General features: G+C 49.6%; 1 protein-coding gene across 3 annotated transcripts; it reads right to left on the reverse strand.

The window, feature by feature from the left end:
* Positions 1-69: 69 nt before the first annotated feature.
* Positions 70-21,952, reverse strand: Pcid2 (PCI domain containing 2). Of its 3 annotated transcripts, none has more exons than XM_019206883.2 (14): positions 21,833-21,952; positions 16,722-16,811; positions 14,470-14,543; positions 13,059-13,124; positions 12,117-12,158; positions 11,034-11,088; positions 8,495-8,598; positions 4,995-5,070; positions 4,371-4,512; positions 2,618-2,718; positions 1,928-2,001; positions 1,709-1,834; positions 620-747; positions 70-482 (listed from the first exon to the last, which is right to left on the reverse strand). In XM_019206883.2, exons 1-14 carry the CDS (start codon positions 21,866-21,868, stop codon positions 172-174), a joined length of 1,425 nt encoding a protein of 474 aa, XP_019062428.1. In that variant the 5' UTR covers positions 21,869-21,952; the 3' UTR covers positions 70-171. The 3 variants fall into 3 exon arrangements, with proteins under 3 accessions (XP_019062428.1, XP_010618235.1, XP_010618234.1); XM_010619933.3 differs by having other exon boundaries at positions 307-482; positions 624-747; XM_010619932.3 differs by having other exon boundaries at positions 307-482; positions 624-747; positions 21,773-21,952.
* Between the last annotated feature and the right edge of the window lie 6 nt (positions 21,953-21,958).

Below are 21,958 nucleotides of genomic sequence, written 5' to 3' on the forward strand. Positions count from 1 at the left end.
GACCGCATATCAAACCCCAAAACCAAAAAAAAAAAAAAAAAAAAGAGTATCCCAGAAGATAAAAGTAAAGAATAAGCTATAAGTATAAATCTCAAATACCTTCTTTATAGAAAGAGCTACCAAAAGTCACAAAGATTGCCCACATTCACTGCTGCCTCCCCAGGGTCAGTGCTACAGGTCAGCAGCCGCAGCACTCCCTGAGAAAAGGGTGCCACCAATGCCATCATGGTGACTCAGGAGGGTCCACGACACTGGGGCGTGCTGACAGATACATCTTGACACCCCACGAAAGCACCGGGAGGTTCCGGCCACAGTGAGGCTCGGGGGCTCAGGGCAGACTGGCTGTAGGACAGGGTTCCAGGGCTCGGGCACTGTTTCTCTGTGGACCCATGTCAGCACACAGTGGACAGCGGGGGGAATGGGTTCTGCTTGCTGACAACCAGCTTTTGGTGCTGATGGGATATATAGCCCTTGATGTGGCCCTGGGGAGAGAAGGAGATTAGTACACGCTGCCCAATGAGCTCACCCCGCTCCCCGCGAGCCCTCAGATGGCATTCCCTGGTAAAGTCAGCTCTGTCAGAAACAACTTCCCACAGCCAAAGGCCCTAGCAGGGTGTACTCACCATGTAGATCAGGTTTGCCAGGATGCACTGCACTTCGTCCAGGTCCACGTCCTCTACATGCATGAACTTCAGGGCGACCAGGAAGGCGTCCAGGGACAGCTGGTGGGTTCTCAGTAGCAAGTACCTGGGAGAAGGGGAAAGGCCCCCCGAGTCACCCTAAGGAACATGGCATGAGTCACATCAAGTGCATGGCGACACCACAGTGGACTGGCAGCCGAGGCAAGGAGTTTTCAAGAACTCTGAGAGCAACACCCAGGCTGCTGATTGGCTACGTCCAAGAACAAATGACCAACTACCACAGCAGGAGTGACAGATAAGATGGCTGGGAATTGCCACAAAACCACACATGAAGAGGAACAGAAGAGCAGCTGACCAGATGTCATCATCTCCAATGAGTGGCTGAGCTTTGCTCAAGAGCCACACACTGTAGGTTCAAGAGACAGAGACCACAGGACCCTGCTGGAAAACGGCACACCTTCCCACCTGAACCTGAACTTGCATTCAGCGAGTGACTCGGACTCGATGAGGCCTCCTATCTGCATGAGCGACCAGGGTCAGGACCTTGCCGCTGTCTGTGTCTTGTAGAGCTCGGTGTGCTATGAGTCAAAGTATCCTCCAGAGACAAGTCTCTGCCTCCTGACCTGTTCTCATCCCGTGCTCTGTGGTAAGGTGCTTTAGGCAGACAAGCCTGGAGGCTACCACCACGAGGGGCCCACAGCAAGTCAGGGGAAGCCACAGCTTACAACTCCCACTGGTTACATATATGCTGCAGAGATCAGAGCTACTAAAGAGAATTTTGGCTATTTTAAAAACCTGGTAGGATAAGCAGCTTTTACATTTACCGAGTACGTCAATGAGTCCAAGATGCCTATCTCTTCACAAGTAACTAGCTCTGAAATGAGGATGCACCTTCCAGAAGCGCCCTGGGATTCAACTGCTGCTCACTACTTTTGACAGATGATCCACACTACACAGAAGGCCTGCCTCCACAGGAGCTCAGTTCCCAGGGCCTGCTGGGATGCGTCTGCATAGCTTGGACAAAGGGAGGGCAAGGCGCATCACCATGGGGGCCCCCGGCCGCTCACACTTTCTTGAAGAGGTTCCTGTAGGTGATGATCTTGAGCTTCTCCAGAATGAGGAAGATGCCGCAGCGGATGAAGAAGGTCTCATGCCTGGCCAGTGCCTCATGCAGCAGCAGCAGGTTGCCCTCGCTGGGCACAGGAGAGGAAACAGGAGCGTGTGTGAGCACCGCCCCTCATGCCCTGCAGCCTCCACTGCCTCCTGGGGAACAGAGCGACACCCACCTCACGGCTTTGGTCACCTCAGCAAACTGCATGAGGTGGTACTTTCTCAGCAGCTCCACGGTTGGCATGTGGCCCTGCAGAGACAAGGGGGCTCCCCAGAGTGGGTATGATCTTACCAGGGAGTAGAATCTCAGAAGCGGCAGAGGATGCCAGGGAAAAGTACCAGTGCTGCCCCAGAGATTGGAAAACCAGCACCAAGGGGTTTTGTCATTCAGTGGCTGGGCCCTTGATCTGGACATTCTCACGCTGGTCAGATGTGAAGGGACAGGTGTGAGAAACAGAGCATCACACGTACAGGACTTGCGGGTAAGAAACCTCTCCCAGAAGAACCAGGGAGAACGCAAACCCAGGGCAGGTGGCCAGCACCGCTCTCCAGGCATCCTGGGCCAGGCTGCTCTCTGCTGCACATGGGTATGATTCCATTTCCGGGGACTACAGGAGACATCTATACACAGGCTGTGAGGAGTTTCCTTTCTTGGCTAACCTAGCGCTATGGATTTAGTCTTTTCAGGAGAAATGCATGCAGCATGAATGTTCAGCTTCAGAAAATTACTTTCAAGAGAACCAACGCATGCACTGCTTTTCTGGAAGGGCCAAGGGCCAGGGGAGTGCAGGGGAGGCCACACACCCGCTCCCCATTCCACTCGCACACGGGCTGCGCAGTCTCAAGCCTGGCCGCCCGCCACTCACCAGCAGCATCTTCACAGGCAGCAGGTATATGAGGATCATCCTCTTGTTCTTCTGGCTGGAGCGGTGGCAGTGCTCAAAGGCGAAGGACAGGTACTCCTCGGCTGTGGGCAGACACGTGTCAGCCAGCACAGGTGGTCCAGCACCGCCCTCGCGCCCGTCCTGCCCACTTACACGGGCTTCCACTCACTCACTCAGACTTGAGCTGGGCAGACCTCAAACACAAAGCTGACTGTATTCACCCAGGCTGACTCTAAAGACTGCGGAGCACAGACCTGCAAGGCTCGCATGCCCACCGGCCCCAAGGGTGACCTGTCTCCCACCCAAGTCCCCAGGTGGCAAGCGCAGCCTCTGCAATGTCAACTGCTGTCCCAAGGGTTTGGGAAGCATACCGAATCTTCCATTTTGTTTGGAAACAAATATATAGAGGGGCACAAATGAACGAAAATGTGCTACAAAGAGCGGAGATGCCCAGATATTCTCTTCTTTACATATGGAAAGAGCTGAAACCATGCCACTCTTCACCGCATTTCACCCACCTAGAAGTATTCCAGGACTGCAGGAATTCCCCGCGGCAGCTAGGAAATCCAAGTCCCCAGGCTGCCAGGCAGAGGACCCCAAGACCAGAGCCACTGTGCCAGCATGAGTCAGGCGGGCACAGTGGCATCTTTTACAACAAAATCAGAGTGGGGCGGGCAGACCAGGAGGTGCCTTTGGCTCTGAAGGTCAGAACTCTGACTCGAGGGCACCAACACCAGCGCACCGTGTCTAGCTGTGCCAGTTCTTCACACACACCACTTGGCTGCTGAGGAAAGGCACAGAGACACGTTGGTGGACTCCAGTGGGATTTAATTTAAAGGCATCTTCCTGTGCCTTCTATGCAGAGTGAAAAGGAGAGGGGGAAGAACCAAGGAAGGCCTCACCTGAAAAGTCAGTTTGTGGAAGCCCAGGAGTAAAACCCTGGCCAGCAAGTGTTTCCTCCCACAGAGAGCCCCACCCTCAGCAGAAGTGGGCAGCTGCACCCTGCAGGGTCTCTCTGCTGCTGGCTCTGCACACCCACAGGCTTTGGCACATGAGAAGCTGAGGTGGTCAGCCCGAGAGCCTGGCCCAAGTGCCCGAACAAACAGCCCCTACTGCCAACCAAACGGAGACAAAGACAAGACACGCTCTGTGGGCGGACAGAGAGCTGCCAGCACACACTGAGGCAACCGTGTGGCCATGACACCACCACGGTGGCTCCTTGGAAAGCCAACACCACCAGCCAGGACCCAGGACACTCCCTGCTGCCCTCTGAGTCCTTCCACCAGGATTTTAGGGAGCCTGAAGTAAAGAGACGGTTACTCTACTCAGAAACAAGCACCACAAACCGGGCGTGCTGACACACACCCGCAATCCCAGCACCTGAGGAGGCTGAGGCAAGAGCACACAAGTATAATCCCCACTTGGGCAACTCAGAAACTTCATGAAACCCATCACGAAATGAAAAGTAGAAAAGGGCTGAGGATACAACTCAGTGCAAAGGCCCCTCATTCGTTTCCCAATACTGCGAAAAGATAAAGAGAAAGATAAGAAAGACCTCTGCCATCACCCCAAGACGGGTCTGCGTCCTGGGGACTTGCATGGATTATGAACCTTCCAACACAGCTTCCTTTCATCAGCTCTGGTGCCTCAGTCCACACACATGCACCACCTTCACTGAGGACGAAACAGTGCTGTTCTCAGACAATGCCCAGCTCTGCTGAGACTGACAACACACCTTGCTTAAAGTCACTATCAAACATAGCCTTGCGCCCAACATAGTACTTGTATGTGACCCTCTGCGCAGTGCTGTAGTCTTCCTTCAGGTTCGAGCTGTCAATGGCGCGGATGAGGGGCTTACATAAGTGCAACTTGTTGATCTGAGGTACACACCAGGTCCACGGGCAGAGGAAAGACAAACAGAAATGATAGCTTTACCAAAAGCGTGCCTGTCAGCCCATAAAATTTAACAACAGACTAAAGCCATGGGCGGCTGGTAGTCACAATGGTGAGCACAGGCCAAGTAACCCAAGTGCAAGGACAGGCCCTGTCCTGACATGGGACCTTGTGCCACAAAAACGAACTCTGTGCACCCAGCCACCTCTAAACTGGCACTTTCAGAGCCGCCACCAGCCAGGACAAAAGGCTCTGAGAGAGCTGCTTGTAGTCGGGGAGACTGGTCACTTCAGCAGAGGCCCCTGTGCTGACCCCCAGATGACAGAGCAGTGGCGCAGGTGGGAGATGCTCCTAGGCAACCATGAGCTCTGAGGATGACAACGGCAGCTGTGCTCACTCCCCAAGCTGCACCAGGACAGCCAGCTGGTCGGAACAGAAAAAGCAAGATAGAGAACTGGAACATTACCTTAAAGTAGATCTTGAACAACTGATTCACAAGAAACAGCATGCCCCACTTCTTCGAGTCCTCGATGCCAGCGCGACTGTGGGAAAATGGTTTCTGAAGTTATGGAGGAAATGAACACTTCCCTAGGTCACAAAATCAACTGCCTAACAATTACTATCTAAAAATGAAGTGCCACAGCTCTGGTCATATTCACCAAATACAATACTGTTACAAAAAAAGGTATTTTATCAAATAGGTAAATTTTAAAAATACAAAAGATCACCACAGAAAGAGAAACCCAGCTGAGTATCTGGAGGCTCCGTCGGTGGCACCAGCTGGACACAGCCTGCTCTGCAAAGGGCCAGTGTAGAGACGGGGATGGTCACGACACAGTTCCTCCCATCCTGAGAGTGGGCTTGTGAACAACCCGAGGAGGACAATGTGGGAGATGTGGGCAGAACACACATGCACACTGGCAGGGTCAGGGCCGTGGAGCCACAGAGGACACTTGTGCGGAGGGCGATGGCCAGGTCTGGCCTGCGAGGGGCAACACGAGGCTGTGCCTGAAGGGGGCCAGGAGGCTGCACAGGGAGTGTACTGGTCAGAACTCCGCAAACACAAAGTTACGGCCTATACAGCTGGAGGAAAATGAACAATGATATCTGCAGTTGACTCTGAAATACATTTTCAAAGAGAAGCAAAAGAGAAATTGAGATGCAAAGAGGGATGGACAGGTGGGAGACGGCAGAAGATCTGCACGAGTGCACACAGCAGTGTTCATAGGCGTGAAGTTCTCAGTTGCCACTGTGAGAGGCCTTTTCAATGTCACATTTTCCAGGATGACGCACTGAGGTGCGCGTGCTTCTTTCCCGCCTCTGTGGGACACAGCCAGTCCAAGCATGGGGTCTGGCAACACATGCCAAGTGTGCAGGCAACGCAGCTCTAGCACCTGGCAGCAACACTACTCCTCAGCTGCAAGCTTCACTCATCATACAGCTAAATCCAACTGTAAAATGCCCCGCCAGTCAGTTGCTGTGTTTATCTGCTCTGTTTATCACTGGCCAGTGCCAGGGCCTGAGCCTCGTTACCACGTGTGCAAGTGGAAACAAGAGCACTGTTCTACCTGCATCGAGGAGTCATGGGGAATCACACAGCAGGAAGTGCACAGGACAGATAGGACTTCATCTGAGTGGAAAAATGTTGCCCGGCATCTGTAGCCTGGCTGGCGCCAGGGACAGAAAATTCTCTTGGAGATCTGAGAGAGGTGAAGCCCTGGGGACAGATGTGTTCCTTGGGCTTCCCTTGGTCTTCCAGGTCAAGAACCAGAAGCGGCACTGCTGGGCCTCAAATGGCTCCAGGTCCAGCTCTCCGAGGACTCCACCCCGTCAGCAGGACACCAGGCTCCAGTTTCTCTCCTGCAGCCCTCGAGTCTCTGCCCATGGCCATCCCAAGGGTCAAGATGTGTGGCTTGCTGGTCCTGGCCTGCCTGGCACCAGGCACCTTTTCATGTGATTATGGACATCTGAGTGGCTTTAGATTTTTCAAGTCCTTACCTGTTTTTAAGTTGGTTTGTCTTTTTACTATTCAGTTGTAATAGTCCTTCTTATATCTCAGATACAAGACCATTATCAGACATATTATTTGCAAACATATTCTGCCCATTCTACAATTGTTTTTCACTTTCTGGTCGTGTCCTTTAAACACAGTATTTGGTCTTGATGAAGTCCAACTCAGCATCACTTCAGTCTTTTGGCTAAAGACCAAGTGTAGTCCAACTCAGCTACTGCTTCTCTTCAGTTCCTCTGCTTTTGGTGCCATCCTGGGAAAGCACTCCCTAGTCAAAGGGCACAGAGACCCCTGCTGTGTGGGAATCTTCAACTCCAGCTTCCAGCGCTTGCCTGAAACATTGATCAAGCTATTCTGCCATGAGGAAATCAAGGCCAGCAAAGACCTAGCCCTCACGCACTCTGCAATGGACGTACGTCAGATGAAGGCAGGGCACCGTGAAAGGTCATGGAGGAAAAGCCCGCCCACCGTGGGGTGGTGCTGGTCGGGAGGGCTGGAAACAGCCAAGACCCTCGTTTAAGGGGGGACAGCGGGGAAAGCTGAGGATGCCCAGCCAAAGGAAAGAGCTCTTGGAGAAGCTCAGTGGGAAGCCCCTCAGAATGGGAATGGATGTTCTCCAATCCACATGTGGCTGGAATGTTCTGAAGGGAGCTGTTATGGTTTGGGTCTAGATGTCCCCCCAAAGCCTCATGTGGTCACTTGATCTAAAGTGTGTGAAGGTGGAAATGAATCATAATGCCATAGGCTCAAGGGCACTGGGACTAAGCATGTGAGTGCCACCCACTCTAAGTAGTCTGAGTAAGATAAAAGGGGCAGGGAGATGCTGCTAACTCTCTTGTTGCCACTGCTGCCTTCTGTGTGCCATGTTGTTTCTCCTCTGTGATACCTGTTTGCTATCCCTGCTTGGATCCAGCTCATTACAGACTGAAACCTCTACAAACCATAAGCCAAATAAATCCCTTCCCTTTCAACTTTTGGTGTTGGGTATTTTATCTCAGCAGTGACAGAAAAGTAACACAGGAGCTGAGTAGGGAAGAAAAGGGAGAGAAAGAGGCAGAGTTGGAAGAGTTTCTGAGAATCACAGGTTTCTGCTTTAGATGTTTAGCATTTCTGAGCAGGCCTGCGGCATGTCTCTGCATCTGAGCTACCTAGGAGGATCACAGATCAATTTGATGCCAGCCCAGGAAACCTAGACTGCATTACAAAACAATCCCAGGAAAAATAAAACTACACACACACACTTTCCTAAATCTCATAATCAAATAAATGTGATTGTAGAATGGGTGGTGACGTAAATTCTAAAGTAGAATCAGACAAAATCTAGAACTGCAAAATAAATAATGGCAGCTAAAATCAGCCACCTTACAAGTACATCAATACAAATTATCCAAAATGAAGAGAAAGATTAAAAAAAAAGGATGTAAAGACTTTAACATTTAAAATACAATACAATACCATCAACTTACAAATCTAAGAAGCTCCATGACCCTAAAGAGGAGAAAGAAAAAAATCAAGCAGGGAGAGCAGAGTCAAGCTACTGAAAGCTGAAGACACAGCAAAGCTAGCCTGAGGACAAGCCCACTCTGGGCCAGGGAGCCGGATAGGCCTGACCTGTCAGCATCAAAGCAATCACTCAGAAGCATGTAGGCAAAGGGCTGAACGGGAAACAGTCATTATCCAGCAGCCTTTTTCAAAGATGGACCATGAGAACATCAGAGCCAGGAAGGCTCGGTGGGCTAGAGACGTGCGGCACACACTGCAGAGGATGGCAACGAGGGGCCCAGAGCCACACGTCACACCTACACCTAACTGCCAGAGGCAGGGAGCATGTTACAAGACAACTGTCTTCTTCAATAAAAAGCAATGCTGGTGTATGTACACCGAAGAGACGTCAGCAATGGGCCAAAGACAGAGGGCCGACCTGACGGCAGGCGGGGTACACAAACCATACTCACGTATCGCTGGCGCAGACCCGGAAGCAGCTCATTAGCAACTCGGCGGCTTTCTCCAACATATCCCCCACTTTGCTTTTTCCTTTCTTTACCAATTGCTGATCAGCCTAACAGAACATAAAGACATTTACTTTTTAAAGCAAAAATGGGTAAAACTGGGGACTGGGAATTTAGCTCAGCGGTTCTGCTACCTGCCTCAAAAGCTCAAGGTCTCGAGTTCAATCCATGGTATCAATTTTTTTAAAAAAGGGGCAAAACTAAGCATTGGAGTCCCAAAAGCTGTTGGAGACATCAGCTAGTAAAGAAATACTCCTTAACCCTTGAGCAGCGCACTCTTCCCAACTTGTCCACAGCTATGGCGCACTGCACCACTGGGTGGCTTCCTCACCTTGTCTCTCGCTTCCTCCTACAGTGTCAGTCAGAACCCTTGAAACAAAACCTGGGATTTACCAGTCATTACTAAGCATGACTATTCTGTTTTGCAGATCACCTTGGTTTAAGAACAAAATTGTCATCTCTGAGCCCTGCCCTTGCCACAGCCTATGTGGTAACATCCACTTTCATGACAACCTTGGACTGTCTCCTGTCCTGATGTCTGTGCCCACAAGGCAGGTTAGGTGTGGAGCCCTTAGGCTGAGCCCCATCTCACTGCCCTCAGCACAGACACCTGTGCTCTCCAGCCCATGAGAAATTGAGGCTCACGGTATTTTGTGATAGCAGCCTGCAGAGGGAAAGATGATTATGGTGATGACACCATAATACCCTGCACAGGTAAAAGATCCACGCAACGTGGATACACCCACAGATTTTAATGCCAAAATGTTCACTGCTATGCTTTGGAAGCCACACTATGACTTTTATAACCTGCCTCCTGGAGTTTTTATATAGTTTCCAAAAAGAATCACCTACAGTGATCTGCAAAGGGTACCAAAACACCCCTTCCCTAAAAGACTGACTCTGGTCCACAAATGTCTTCAACACTTCCAAGAGAACATCCTCTTGAGCAGAGTCTGTGCAGAAGCCGAAGACTCCAGATGGTCTCTGTGACAGCTAAGCATCAAGAACTCCAGATACCCAAGGCCCTCTTCCTACCATCCTTCTGCCTCTCTTGGAAATATAGTTAGCTTTACTTTAAAAGTCAGTGACATTATCACGTAAAAGCTTTATTATGGTTATTTTAAATATTTAAGTTTTCCCAGTGAAAGTGTCAAATATGTAAATATAAATGGCTATGTCAGAAATAAAAGTTCTCTAGGGTCTTCAGTTAATACATTTTCAGTGTAAAATTTCCATCTAGTTCTTTTTTATACCTATTTCCTCCCTGAGATTGACGTGTTTTAAGCATGTTCATATTGCTCACTGAATCATTTTTATAATGGTTACTTTAAAAAAATTTTTTTTATGTGGTACTAGGGATCAAACCAAAGGGTGCTCTATCACTGCACTGTGTCTCCAGCTATAAGATCTCACTAAGTTGCCCAGACTGGCCTTGGACTTGCAGTTCTCTTGCCTCAGCTCCCTGACTGGCTGGGAGTACAGGTATGTGCCACCACACCTGGCCTGATGGTTGCTTTAAAATCCTCAGCAGATAATCCAATGGCTGTTGTCATCCCAGCACTAGAGTCTAGCCAACAACACTTGCATTCACAGCTCAGAAAGTTGAATTCCCCAGTTCTCAGTGTGCTCAGACTTTCCACTGCAGTACACACTCAACACTGAGGGTGTTATGCTGTACTCCCACTGCTGCCGCAGGTCTCTGCCAGCCCAGCTCTTGGAGAGTGGAGGCCCCCGCCTGCAGCCCCTTCCTTTGCCAACAGGGACTGTGGTGCAGTACCTGAGCAAGGGAGGCACTGTTAGGAGTGCTGTCCACCTCTCCTGGATTCCCTGGAGCTTTCTACTTTGGCCTGAAGGTATCTCCAGGTCTGGGTTTTTTCCAGCAGCCTGTCCCAAAGAGACAGTACAGGAATCCCACTGCACTCAGAGTCCCAGCACTTCTGCTCCCACCAAGTGGGCTTCAAGCCAAAGCATAGGAGCAAAGAGAGAATTCTGCCTCCTCCATCAGATCCAGATTCGGAAATCCACCATTATTTTTAGAGCTGTAAGGGATCCAAGAAAAAAAAGATGGAAACTGTGGCTCTGCACTGGTTTAGGATGAAATCAAGGGAAAGAAGCCTCCATGAAATCCATGGCCTTTTCCCTTCCTGCCACAGAAGAAGTTCCTGCTTCCTGAATCTACATCACATTCCAGTTCCTACGGAGGGACAGGCAACATCTGACCAGCAAGAGAGTGGTTACCCTTCACACGTGTGTGGGCCACAGGCGAACACCTGCCTCTACTGCCCCAGGGTGAAAATCCGAGCAAAGCTGCTGGCAGCAACCTCAAAGGAACAACTGTCCAAGCCACCTCCTGTTCTTGGGCTCCCATGCCTGATACATCCCAAGTCCCACTCATTCCTGGAAACTCTGGGGAAGAAAAGCATGAAATGAAGCAGCAGTCACGGAGCTTCAGTCTTAAAACACCACGCAAGGAGATCAGACTTACATTATTGGCGAACACTCGAAGGTCTAGGGCCACCGCATACATGACAGGGAGAGCCCTGTGGACAAGAGAACATGTATGATGAGCCATGCAAGTAGGGTGCCAGCACACTGCTGCCAGGTGTCTGCTCCTCACCCTCCTCCGGGCAGGCTACAGCCGGGTTCCCTGGCCAGTCTTGAGGCTGGACCCCACCTGCAGCCACACACACTACACCGACCCTGTGTGGACCCTGGGGGCTCCAGGAATACCGCCCTCCCTTCCGCACCTCACCACCCACAAACAGCCCTGTTTAGAGTCATGTGGTTATTGAATTTCCTAACAGGAATCAGGGTGTAACATGCATTGTGCCATAAGGCAGCCTTCTGTGCATCCAGGGGCAATGCTAGATCTCTGTGTGTAAGCTGAGTGCCCACTGGGCAAGGGAAAAGGGCTGGGCTCTGTGTAAAAGGCCCTTAGACATTTTAGTATAAACAAAAATTAAATGCTAACAGTTTGTTAGTAAATCATAAATCTTAAAAATAAAAAGTAGAAGCCGGGCATAGTGACACATGCCTATAATTGCAGCACTCAGGAGGCTGAGGCAGGAGGCTGAGGCAGGAGGATCGAGGTGAATTCAAGGCCGGCCTGTGCTATACAGTAAGTTAAGGCCAGCCTGGACTACATAATGAGACCCTGTCTCAAAAAACCATCCAACCAAACAAACAAACAAACCAGTAGTTTGTCAAGGAATTTTAAATAACCTATTACGCATATTAAATGAAATACAGTTAGCCTTCTTTATCCAAAGTTTAAAACAAAAAGTAAGATCAAAATTGATGACTGAAAGAAAAAATAGTTTTTAATCAGTACTGGGGGCATGAAAGTGCTGAAATAAAAATACTTCATACAGAAATACTGCAAATAACCTGGCTGATCTGCCACTTAAATTTACATGAGAAACTGTAATTGTTAGCCATGTTGGTATTATCATTCCAACATACTCTGATGTTAAGTATCCACAGACAATACATCTTTAAAACAAAATTTTATAAATCTGTTTTAAAAAACTGTCATTTGCTAATTTCCAGCTGCTTTCAGGACACTCACCAGTTTTCCTCTTTGTGAGCCTGAAATGCCCGCAGGAAGGACGTGCTGGGTTAAGGAAGGCAAGTCACAGTAGGGCCTAGATGGCAGAAGTGGAGTATGGGGTCCCACACCTGAGAGGTGTGCACGGCTCACCGAGAGCTTACGGGTCACCACAGCAGGTTTTCTTACACACAAGCAGCTGTGAGTCCCCACTACAAACATCTGGGCACCATTAAGTCTACGTACACTAAATACTGTACCTTCATTCATAGGTCATTTCCCCAAAGGAGACTTTCTTACCAGATATTTAAATTTGTTTGGGCTCTCTGAGCCCAGATGGTCATAACTGTATTTAAGTGCTTCAGAATCTATAGTTTATAAAGTTTATTTCATCGACTCTAGAATCCTTGGATTCCAAGGAGATTTGCCTAGAAACCTATTCTCTTCTGGGTATATTTCAACAAGATGGTCTTACAAAAGCAAACTAAGATCTGGAGAGGCATACAGACGCTTACAGCTCTGTGAAGCCTCACCAATGAGGGCCTGAGACCTCAACTGTCAGTTATCCATTGCAGCAGTAAGACATGGCTTCACGAAAGCTTCGGCGTCCCTGTGGAATGAGGACACACGCCTCCATCCACCTCATCCGTGATGCTTCACCCTAGGGACAAACCAGACCAGCAAACTAGACTTAATGCCCTAAAGGCAACTGAGTGTGATTCTCCTCCAAAGAATGAAATGGAAACCATCCTCTCAGCCAGTGGTCTTCCCTGCCAGATGCATCTTAAGATCCATGCAAACTCAGGTATTCAACAAAGCAGCTAACATGAGTCTCCCTTCCAGAATATTTCAGTTCTTCTAATTGCAGGTTTGAACAACAAGCCCAATGTTTCAAGGTCTTGAGCCCCAGGAGCTCAGTGTCCCTGTTACCCCCCGCATAGCTTCACATGTGACAAAGGATATTGGACTATCACTGTCTGGCACTTGTATGCCTCTATGAAGTCATGGTTCCCCACTGCATAGGTGCACCTGGAAAAGACGTCATCACCAGTGAGTAGGGTCAGAAAGAAAATCCAGATGGCAGCCATGTTGGTCACATAGCTCAGTTCTGCAGACACCCCAGTTCTCTCTGGGCCTGGAGGGAAAGCTGGGGCTCTGCTGGGGCAGGCAGCAAAAGGCACAGGGAAGAACACACATGACTACATGGGCCCACATAGCATGTTGCGATCCCTTTCAGGACCCAGAGGGCAGCTCACCCAGCAGGACTAAGCACCATGGACAGGTGGCACAGCACAGCCCTAATGCTGTGCTAAAGCCAGCCCAAGTCTCCTTAGCAGCCAGAACCAGTCAGTTCACCACCTAACCTGATCCCTACGAGTCTACACAGAGCTAAGTGAGCACAAGGTGCTCACACTCAAGGAACACAGGGCACCAGGTTTCCCAAAGACCTCACAGGCTTGTGGGGCTTCCCTGCCCACAACCATCCCAGCCCACATCCCGCCTGCTCTGCAACACAACAGGCACGCGGGAGGGCAGGGAGATCTCAGGGCTCCAGGACACAAAGAATGCCTGGGCTAATGCTCTAAGGGTAAAAACTGCAGATACAAGATGCAAGTGACAGGGCTGGGGATTGAGCTCAGAGGCACTACACCTACCTCACAAGTGCAAGGTTCTGAGTTCAATCCCCAGTACCAAACAAACAAACAAAAAAAAACCAAAGTGGAAGTGAAAGCAGTCATCACAGGCTGGGGACACAGTTCAGTGGTGGAGGAGTTGCTTAGCAGGTGCCAGACTATGGGTCAACCCCTCACACCAGGGGTTAAAACAAACAAAAAAACACAGCATTTTGTTGTTGCTATTTTGCTTTGCTTAACTCCAATTTCTTTCCCAGCAAGGCAAACAGGTTAAAAACATAGTTGGGTATGGTGACGCATGCCTGTGATCCCGGCTACTCAGCAGGCTGAGGCAGGAGGAACAAAGTTTGAGGTCAGCCAGGGCAAATTAGCAAAACTCTGGGTTAAAATTGAAAAGGGCTGGGGATGGAGCTCAGTGGAAGAGCACTTTCCTACCTGGGTTTGGGCCCCAGTAGAAACAAATACAGAAACAACAAATAAACCACAGTTCTGTGAAGGAGGCAAGTCCTCAGGTGGCACGACACTCATGATAAAGACCACGGTCCAGTCTGTGAGGTAAACGTGTCTCTACAGCAGGACAAAGCAGTAAGCTTTCTCTTCACCAAAGTCAAATTACAAATGCACTTTCCTACTTTTTCAGAGTCAGTGATTCACCATTTCCAACATAAGAAGCTAGAAGATGAAACTCCTACTCGGCTTGGTCATTTTCAGCTGTATTTTGTGCCTCGCCAGTGTATTACCTTAAGTGAGCTGCAAACATTTCATCATAAGGGGGTTCCAAAACTTGCTGACATTTCTCTTCTGGAGAAGCCATCTGATTAATAAGAAATATAGTGAAATTTAAAAAAAATGGGTACAGAAAGAATGCAATGTAGACAAAGAGACAAACATTAAAACTTCTGTTTAAAAGAAAACACAAAAAAACAACTTCAGTTTAGCTAAGCATAGTGGTGCACATCTATAATCCCTCCACTGTGGGAAGCTGAGGCAGGAGGATTTCAAGATTAAAACTAGCCTGGGAAACTCAGTGACTCAGCTAATACCCTGTGTCGAAAAAATAAGGGGACCTAGGGATTGTAGCTCAGTGCAATGGCTCTGGGTTCAATGGTTAAATCTACCATACTAGAAAACAAAAAGCAAAACCTTCACAATTCACAGTAATACCTTAATATTTAACACAAAAGGCTCATGACTTCAACAATATTTATCAACATAATATTTCAAGGAAACAAGAAGCTCATGAATACAATTCAGTTTTGTCTACCACAGTCCAGAAGACATTTTAGCCTCTTTCCTGTGTATTTTAGTACCTAGGAGCCAATCGGGAACTCTCACTGAGCAAGCGCTAAGGTGTAATAAGGCAGGCACCAAGTACCTCCACGATTAGGCCTAAACATGTTCGGGACACTGCTCCAGGAGTGAGCACACCTCAGTTTCCTGAGGGAGCACTGTGTCCTGGCTAGTAGGCAACATCAATTCTAAGGCTCTCTTCCTCCCAACAGCCACATCTCAGGTACTTTCAGCACCTCAGTACATGATGGCTGCTGATTCATGTGTTCACCTCCCCGGCCACAGTGTGCCAGAGTACACACGGCTTCCGGGCAATCTGGGGGGTGCTCCTTCTAGACAGACCTAACCAGTGGTCCCAGCCAGTATGGGTGGGCAATGGCCAACCTGCCAGGGACCTGACCACAGCCACTCAGGCGCCTGACTGCCCACCTGAGCTGGGACACCATTTCACCTTCCTCGGCCATCAAACAGGCCTACACACTAGCCCCAGGTCTCTGGACTCAGAGTAAGCTCCACCATGGGCTCGCCCAGGCCCCCAGCATGGAGATGGAAACTTCTACCTTTGTAACCATGGAGCCCAATTCCTTATGGTAAATCTCCCTCACTGGGTGCGATTGCACACACCTATAAGTCCAGCTATTAGGGAGGGTGAGTCGCAGTACCACACACACATCCCTTCCTCTCTCTCTCCACCTACACAGATTCTATTTCTCTGGGGGATCTTGACAAACACATACTAGATTATAGAGAACTGAAAGAAAAGCAGGAACAGATTAGTTCTCTCAGATACGGTAGACACAAAAAGGGTGGGAGGGAGAAGAATAACAATGTGAAGAAAACACATTCTACAATCCCCAAAGGAATAACTGCTTTAGACAGTGGCCTGTGGCAATGGAGCCACCATATGAAAGGTTACATGGGTTCCAATGGAATACCCAACAGGAAGCACGCAGCTCTGGAGTGGGGGGCCTGGCCAAGCCAGCCTGAGTGGCCCCATCACCCTGCCACCAGCATCCAGTGGTCTCAGTGCAGGTGCTGTCACTGTCCCAGAGACTGACTTACCACTCTGGACTACAGGCTATACAGAGCTGAACAGAATCCCAGCCCCACTCTTTTTTCTAAAACTTTGCTCCCTGATAGGAACATATTCCAATATTACAAGGGAACCCATAAGGAAATAAGGTTTTATAAAACGTCAGTATTTTCTACAGAAACTAAATCAAGGGCGCTGTGTCTCCACACGAGAGCTGTTAGACGCTCTCACAGGAGGCCACTTTGCTGGCCTGGTCCTGCGGTTGGGCACCTGCACCGCTGTGGCAGGAGAGCAACCCAAACACCACTGACACAGGTAGCTGTGGCTCCACACCGAGAGCCTGCACTGACAGTCCCAGCCAGTGACTTGGGGGACATAGCTGCAGCACAGATAGCTCCAGGGCTGTGAGGATGAATGGGTCTGGACAGAGCCCAAGCCCCAGGGCCTGTGATCCATGGCCGTGATCCGTGAACCCCTCACTTCTCTAAACCCCAGGGAGCTGTGAGGGAAGTTAAGTGCAGGAGTGCAAGGTAAGTGCTTAGTAAACGAAATGGCATCACATAAAGTATAAAGAACTTCTACATTTTCAAACAAAAGCGATAGTATTTGTCTTCTTCTAACTCCAGACATCTTGAGAACTGGCTGCCTTGTGTTCAATGTGTCACCAACCTGCAGCCGGGGGTTTGCCACATGAGGATGCTTGAAGGACACCAGCTCTGCACACGATGCTCCATCTCTGGTATCGATCGCTTCATACACCTGCAAGGTGACAAAAGGAAAACCTAAGCACACAGAAAGCACACTGCTCTCCCAGGACCTAACAACAGGTTGCATATAATCTCCCCTGCTCAGAAAGGGGCCAGGATAACTAGGACACAAGGTGCCCACACTCAAGCCAGGAACAGGAACCTCATTTCCAAATGGATCTCCCGAAGGCAAGAAAATGCGTAAAATAAGAAAGCGAGAAAAGCAAAATAGGTTAATGGCCTACTACTTGTTTATAATAAAGGTGATATTCTAGTTTTACTTGGTCACACAAATGATTTGAAAATTCACTTATACTGTGTAACTTATTAAAAAAAAAAATACTCAGCTTAAAAGCTGGGTGCTGTGTGGTATGCTCTGGTATTCCCAGCTACTGGGAGGCTGAGGCAGGAGCATGGCCTGAGCCCAGGAGTTCAAGACCAATCAGGGTAACATGTAACACCCTGAGACACCATCTTAAAATCAAACAAAAGAGCTTGAAAAACATATATATACAAAATTCAAAAGGCATCTACTTAACCTAAACATAAAAGGGAAAGGGCTATGGCTAAATGAATGCTATCATGTTCACATGACAAGACACCTGCTACAAATGAAACAGGCCCACATACAGTAAGACAGGAAAGTCCCCCAATGTGCTTACTATTACGTAGGGAGACAGTTCACTGCAGGGAAACTTCCTGATTTGGCTCTGGAGAAAAAAGCACGGGACCGTGCACATTATGTGGGCACAGGGAGCAGCAACACAAGACCACTTGCCAGGCCAACTGACCACAGGAGCTGCCCAGGGCAGGGTAAGAGGACTTACTTTCATACACTGCTGAGTGAATAGAAGCTAAGTGTATAGCCGTGTTTGTAATACAGTAATATAATCGAGCAACAGTAAGTTATATATGCAAATTTCAAGCTCACATGGATGTCTTCCCTGAGATGAGCCCCTGATATGCTGCCCACGCTGGTCTACAACTACCGGGCTCAAGTGATCTTCGCCCCTCATACTGCTAAGCAGCAGGGGCATAGGCAAAGGATGACACACCAGCCTGCCCACATGACCTTGATCAGGATATCGAAAAGGCTAGCGTCACAAAGGCTCTAAACACTGTTACCTACTAGTGACTAGTGACAAGACACAGAATCCCCTATACATATACCAAGATCTGATGCTTCTTGACACACCACGTGGATATGTAAGTCAGAAACACCTTTAAGACACAGAATCTACAGAAAGTTAGAGTTAGCAAGCCAGCACTCTGAGAGTGTCAGCTGCTTCCCTTGGGATGGCAGGCCTGGCCAGTGCCGTGCTTGCTAAGCTGCAGCCATCACAAGAGAGTGTCAAGCTGCACAGCAGACGTCACAGACTGGGGAGAGCCATGCTCAATGCCTGAAGTGCAGTTTCTTTTGAGTGCACCATAAAGCTAAGATACTGCCAGCTGGCAACCATGTGTGGTTAGACTGACAAGGGCTGCAAGAATACACAGCTACCACGCTAGCGGGGTAAGCTGGTGCAGCCAACACAGGACCTGGTGCTTCCCTAAGCCAGCACTCCTATGCCAAATGGTGTCTACATCCAGAGGAAAACACACCCCCACTCACGCACACCAGCCCGGCTGCATGGCCCCATCATACAGCAGCTCCAGCACACAGGAAGGGCTTGGAATCTCACTTCTCAGCAAAGCACAGGGGTGAGGGATTCACCTCACAGTAAATCCAGTATCTGTCCCCAGGGGACGGGTTGAGGAAACTGCAAAATGGCTGTTCAAAGGCATACCGTGCCAGCGTCTTACACGAGGAGAACGCGAGCTGACGGGACGATCCCCAGAATCTACAGTCCAGGGAGAGGAAAAAGAGTGGTGCTTCTTATATGATACTGAAGGGTATACCAGAAGAAATGTGCATTTGTGTCTGTGCTTACATCACATTCACATCTCAGAGAAGATGGAGAAAGGAAAAGGCAGGTCTACCCAAAACCATTCTCCAGGCAGCGAGAGATGGCAGCAAGTTTCTAAGCATGCGCTTCAGTATCATGTTCCTTAAGAATACAGCCAAGAGACGTGATGGAAGGTCAGCCATAACTGAACACAAACAGAAACATATGCACAGAAATAGATGCCGATGACAGCGCAGCCATACAGAAAGAGAAAATAAGGAACTTTTAAAGCCAGGGGTGCTGGTCAGCGCCTCTCATCCCAGCACTTGGGAGGCTGAGGTGGGCGGATTGCCACCAGTTCAAGGCCAGCCTGAGCTACGTAGTGAATTCACGACCAAACCACACAGCGAAACCCTGTCTCAAATAAATAAATAAATAAATTTAAAAAATAAACTTCTGAACACCATACTTTGTAAGATGTATTATAAAGATGTCAAAACAGCAAACAAACAAAAACACCTGAATTTTACTTGGAGGCAGTGGTGGTACTGGTGTCCTAATCCTGACGCTGCCCTGTGAGGTCACTGGCTGTTGATGCTGTGGGAACCTCTGTCCCAGGCAGGGGCAGGAGTTGAAACATAGAGGAAGAGACAAGGAAGGAGTCGTGACTCTGTGACGTACCACAGGCATCCAGGCTGGGCCACAGGCTTGTGCTCTCAGACAAACAGCAGATCCTGCTGGGCCAGCCCCGCACCCACTCAGTGCAAGGGCTCAGCCTGTGCAGGGACAGGCCGCCATCACCCTCCTCAACAGCACCGCAGTCACTGTGCGCTCAGTGTGCACTGGCCCAAGCATCACGACAACATAGCCACAGAACAGGTTTCTCTCTCTTCACAGCCTTGCCCAGGCCTAGGAATCCATCCGAAAGAAGGAGGCCACTGATGGCCCATGAGGGGTCAGGGTCCCCGCAAAGCCATCAAGCGGCACTTTCAGTATGCCTGCTGTCTTCACCAAGACGAAGGAGACCCAGACAGGGCAGCAATACTTCCTCTGCATAGGGCTGCCCGTGTCCTGGGCCCACCCAGGAAAAATGCCAGATCCAGCAAGAAACGAACCTCTGGAGTCCCCTGGCTAGGGTGGCAGCACCAGGAGAAATGAATGAGATGATGCAGAGCCCGGAGGTGACAGTCGGTAGCCTCCTTCCCTGGTCTGGGCATACAAACTGGACCTCTCCTCCCTCTCGTCACCTTTGCGAGAGCTAAGAGACTTACAATCCTGAAAGATTCTGGTCTGCAGGACTCAGAAGCTGGTTTAGTCATCCTAGCCCCACAAGCTCAAGCCTTCTGAAGTCAGCCTCCATGGCAACCTTGGCAGGCCTGGGTCCACAGAATCACCAATGGGAACCAGAGCTCCCTGGAAAAAGGGCAGACTCCAGGAATGAGGCAGGGAGAAAACTGGGAAAGCCTGAAAGGAATAGCATACCAGAAAGGGCTCAAAGAAGGACAGGGACTGTTTTAAGAGCCAGAGAAACCAACTGAAGAGGTGCTGGGACACTTGGAGCTTCAACACAAATAATGATGGCATATTAGTCAGCTTTGCCATCACTGGGACACAATAACTTACACTCCAACTTAGCAATTCATTTTGACTCAAGGTTTCAGTCCACAGTCAGCTGGCTCCAAGGCAGAAATGGCATGGTATTCAACATTAGTTTCTAATGCCTATCTTATCATCATCCCAACCTACACTCACTGCATAATCAAAGAATTCTCAGAGTGCTCCTCTGAGAACATGTGGCCAAGAGGAGAGATGCTTTGATGAAAGAGAAGGAAATAAAATTTAGGCTGACAGTCCATAAGAGTAACTACTGCTCACTAGGGTGAGGATTAAATGTTGGCATGTCTGCCCCTTTGGCCACACTTTCCTTTTCTGTTGGCCCCCACTCACCTAAGCCACAATGCAAAAGCAAGAAAGACAAAGCTATTTGTTTCATGGAACTAAGTTTTAGAGAGAAAAAAGAAAAAGAAGAAAAAGTCATGAAACTGCCAAGAAAATAAAACCACACAATTGAGATAAGGCTTCTCCTGAATGAGCCATCAAGGAAACCCTCTCTGTGGATGTGACATTTCAGCTGTGACCTAACAGCTGGAGCCGACACCACCAACTGCTCCCCCAACTAATCAAGTCCCTTTCCCTTTCCTTAAGCCAGCAAGGCCCAGCCCCAGGGACACAGGCTCCAAATGGCAATTCCTGCTTGCCCAGTTTCCCTTACAGATAAGAAATTTGGGTTGAGGAGAGGGTTTCTAGACACACTTTCTTCTCTCACAGAAAGCCAGAGAGTGTGAAGACAACATATTCCAAGAAAGATCTTGGAGTCAGTGCCGCCATACGCTAGCTGAGGGGAGACCACCAAGGCAGCTGGACGACAGAGCAGGGAAGTGGTAAGGTCCTTGATGACAAGACTAAGGCTAAACCAAGAGTCATAAACAGACAAAAACGAAACTGTACCAAGTCAGAAAGTTAGCTCCTTCAGTTTCATTCATTCAGCACTCACCAGCCGGCTTCCTGGTATACTTTAGTGAATGCAAGCTCTGAATCCAGAGACACCCGTGCTTGAGCGCGCTCCTGCCATTCACTGGCCTTGGTCAGAAACACTAAACACAGCTACGAAAAAGATACAAGGCATGCTACAGGCGAACACAGTATTACTACACGGGGGTTGCGACCAGTGGCTCGACTCCGACCTCAGTAGACACCACCAACCTCAGTAGAGGTTCCTGCTTGCTATCTCCAGCACTAGTCAATCTTGCTCTACACAAACGTCTGTCTGAAGCAAGTGTAACTGAGGCGAGCCCTTCCGGCGTTGGACTCAGTACACTCATCGCAGAAGGGAGCAAGGCCCGAGTTCGGAGGTTGACGCCAGGCTTTATGAGAGTCGCTTCTCCCAGCAGACCCGTCCCGCCCGTCTGACCCAACCGCAGACCTTGCCCTGCTTCCTGCGGACCCTCCCACAGCCGCCGGTTGGATCCTGCTTCGGGCCTACCCGCCTAAACCACTGATACCCTCCCTCCCGGGGGACCCTTCTGGCCTTGCTCGACTCCAAGATCCGCCGCCTAAGGGCCGACGCGGAAGCACAGAGCCGCCCCACCTGCTGCAGATACTGGTTGATGGTGATATGCGCCATAGCCGTTGCTAGCTGTCGCGGGGGGCGATGCGTCACTTCCGGCGCGTGTGCATACCCCGCCAAGCCTCCGGGGCGCCCCTGCCTGAGCAC

Source organism: Fukomys damarensis, unplaced genomic scaffold (genome assembly GCF_012274545.1).
Source record: "Fukomys damarensis isolate Sample0158 unplaced genomic scaffold, DMR_v1.0_HiC HiC_scaffold_6, whole genome shotgun sequence".
Lineage (NCBI taxonomy): Eukaryota > Metazoa > Chordata > Mammalia > Rodentia > Bathyergidae > Fukomys > Fukomys damarensis.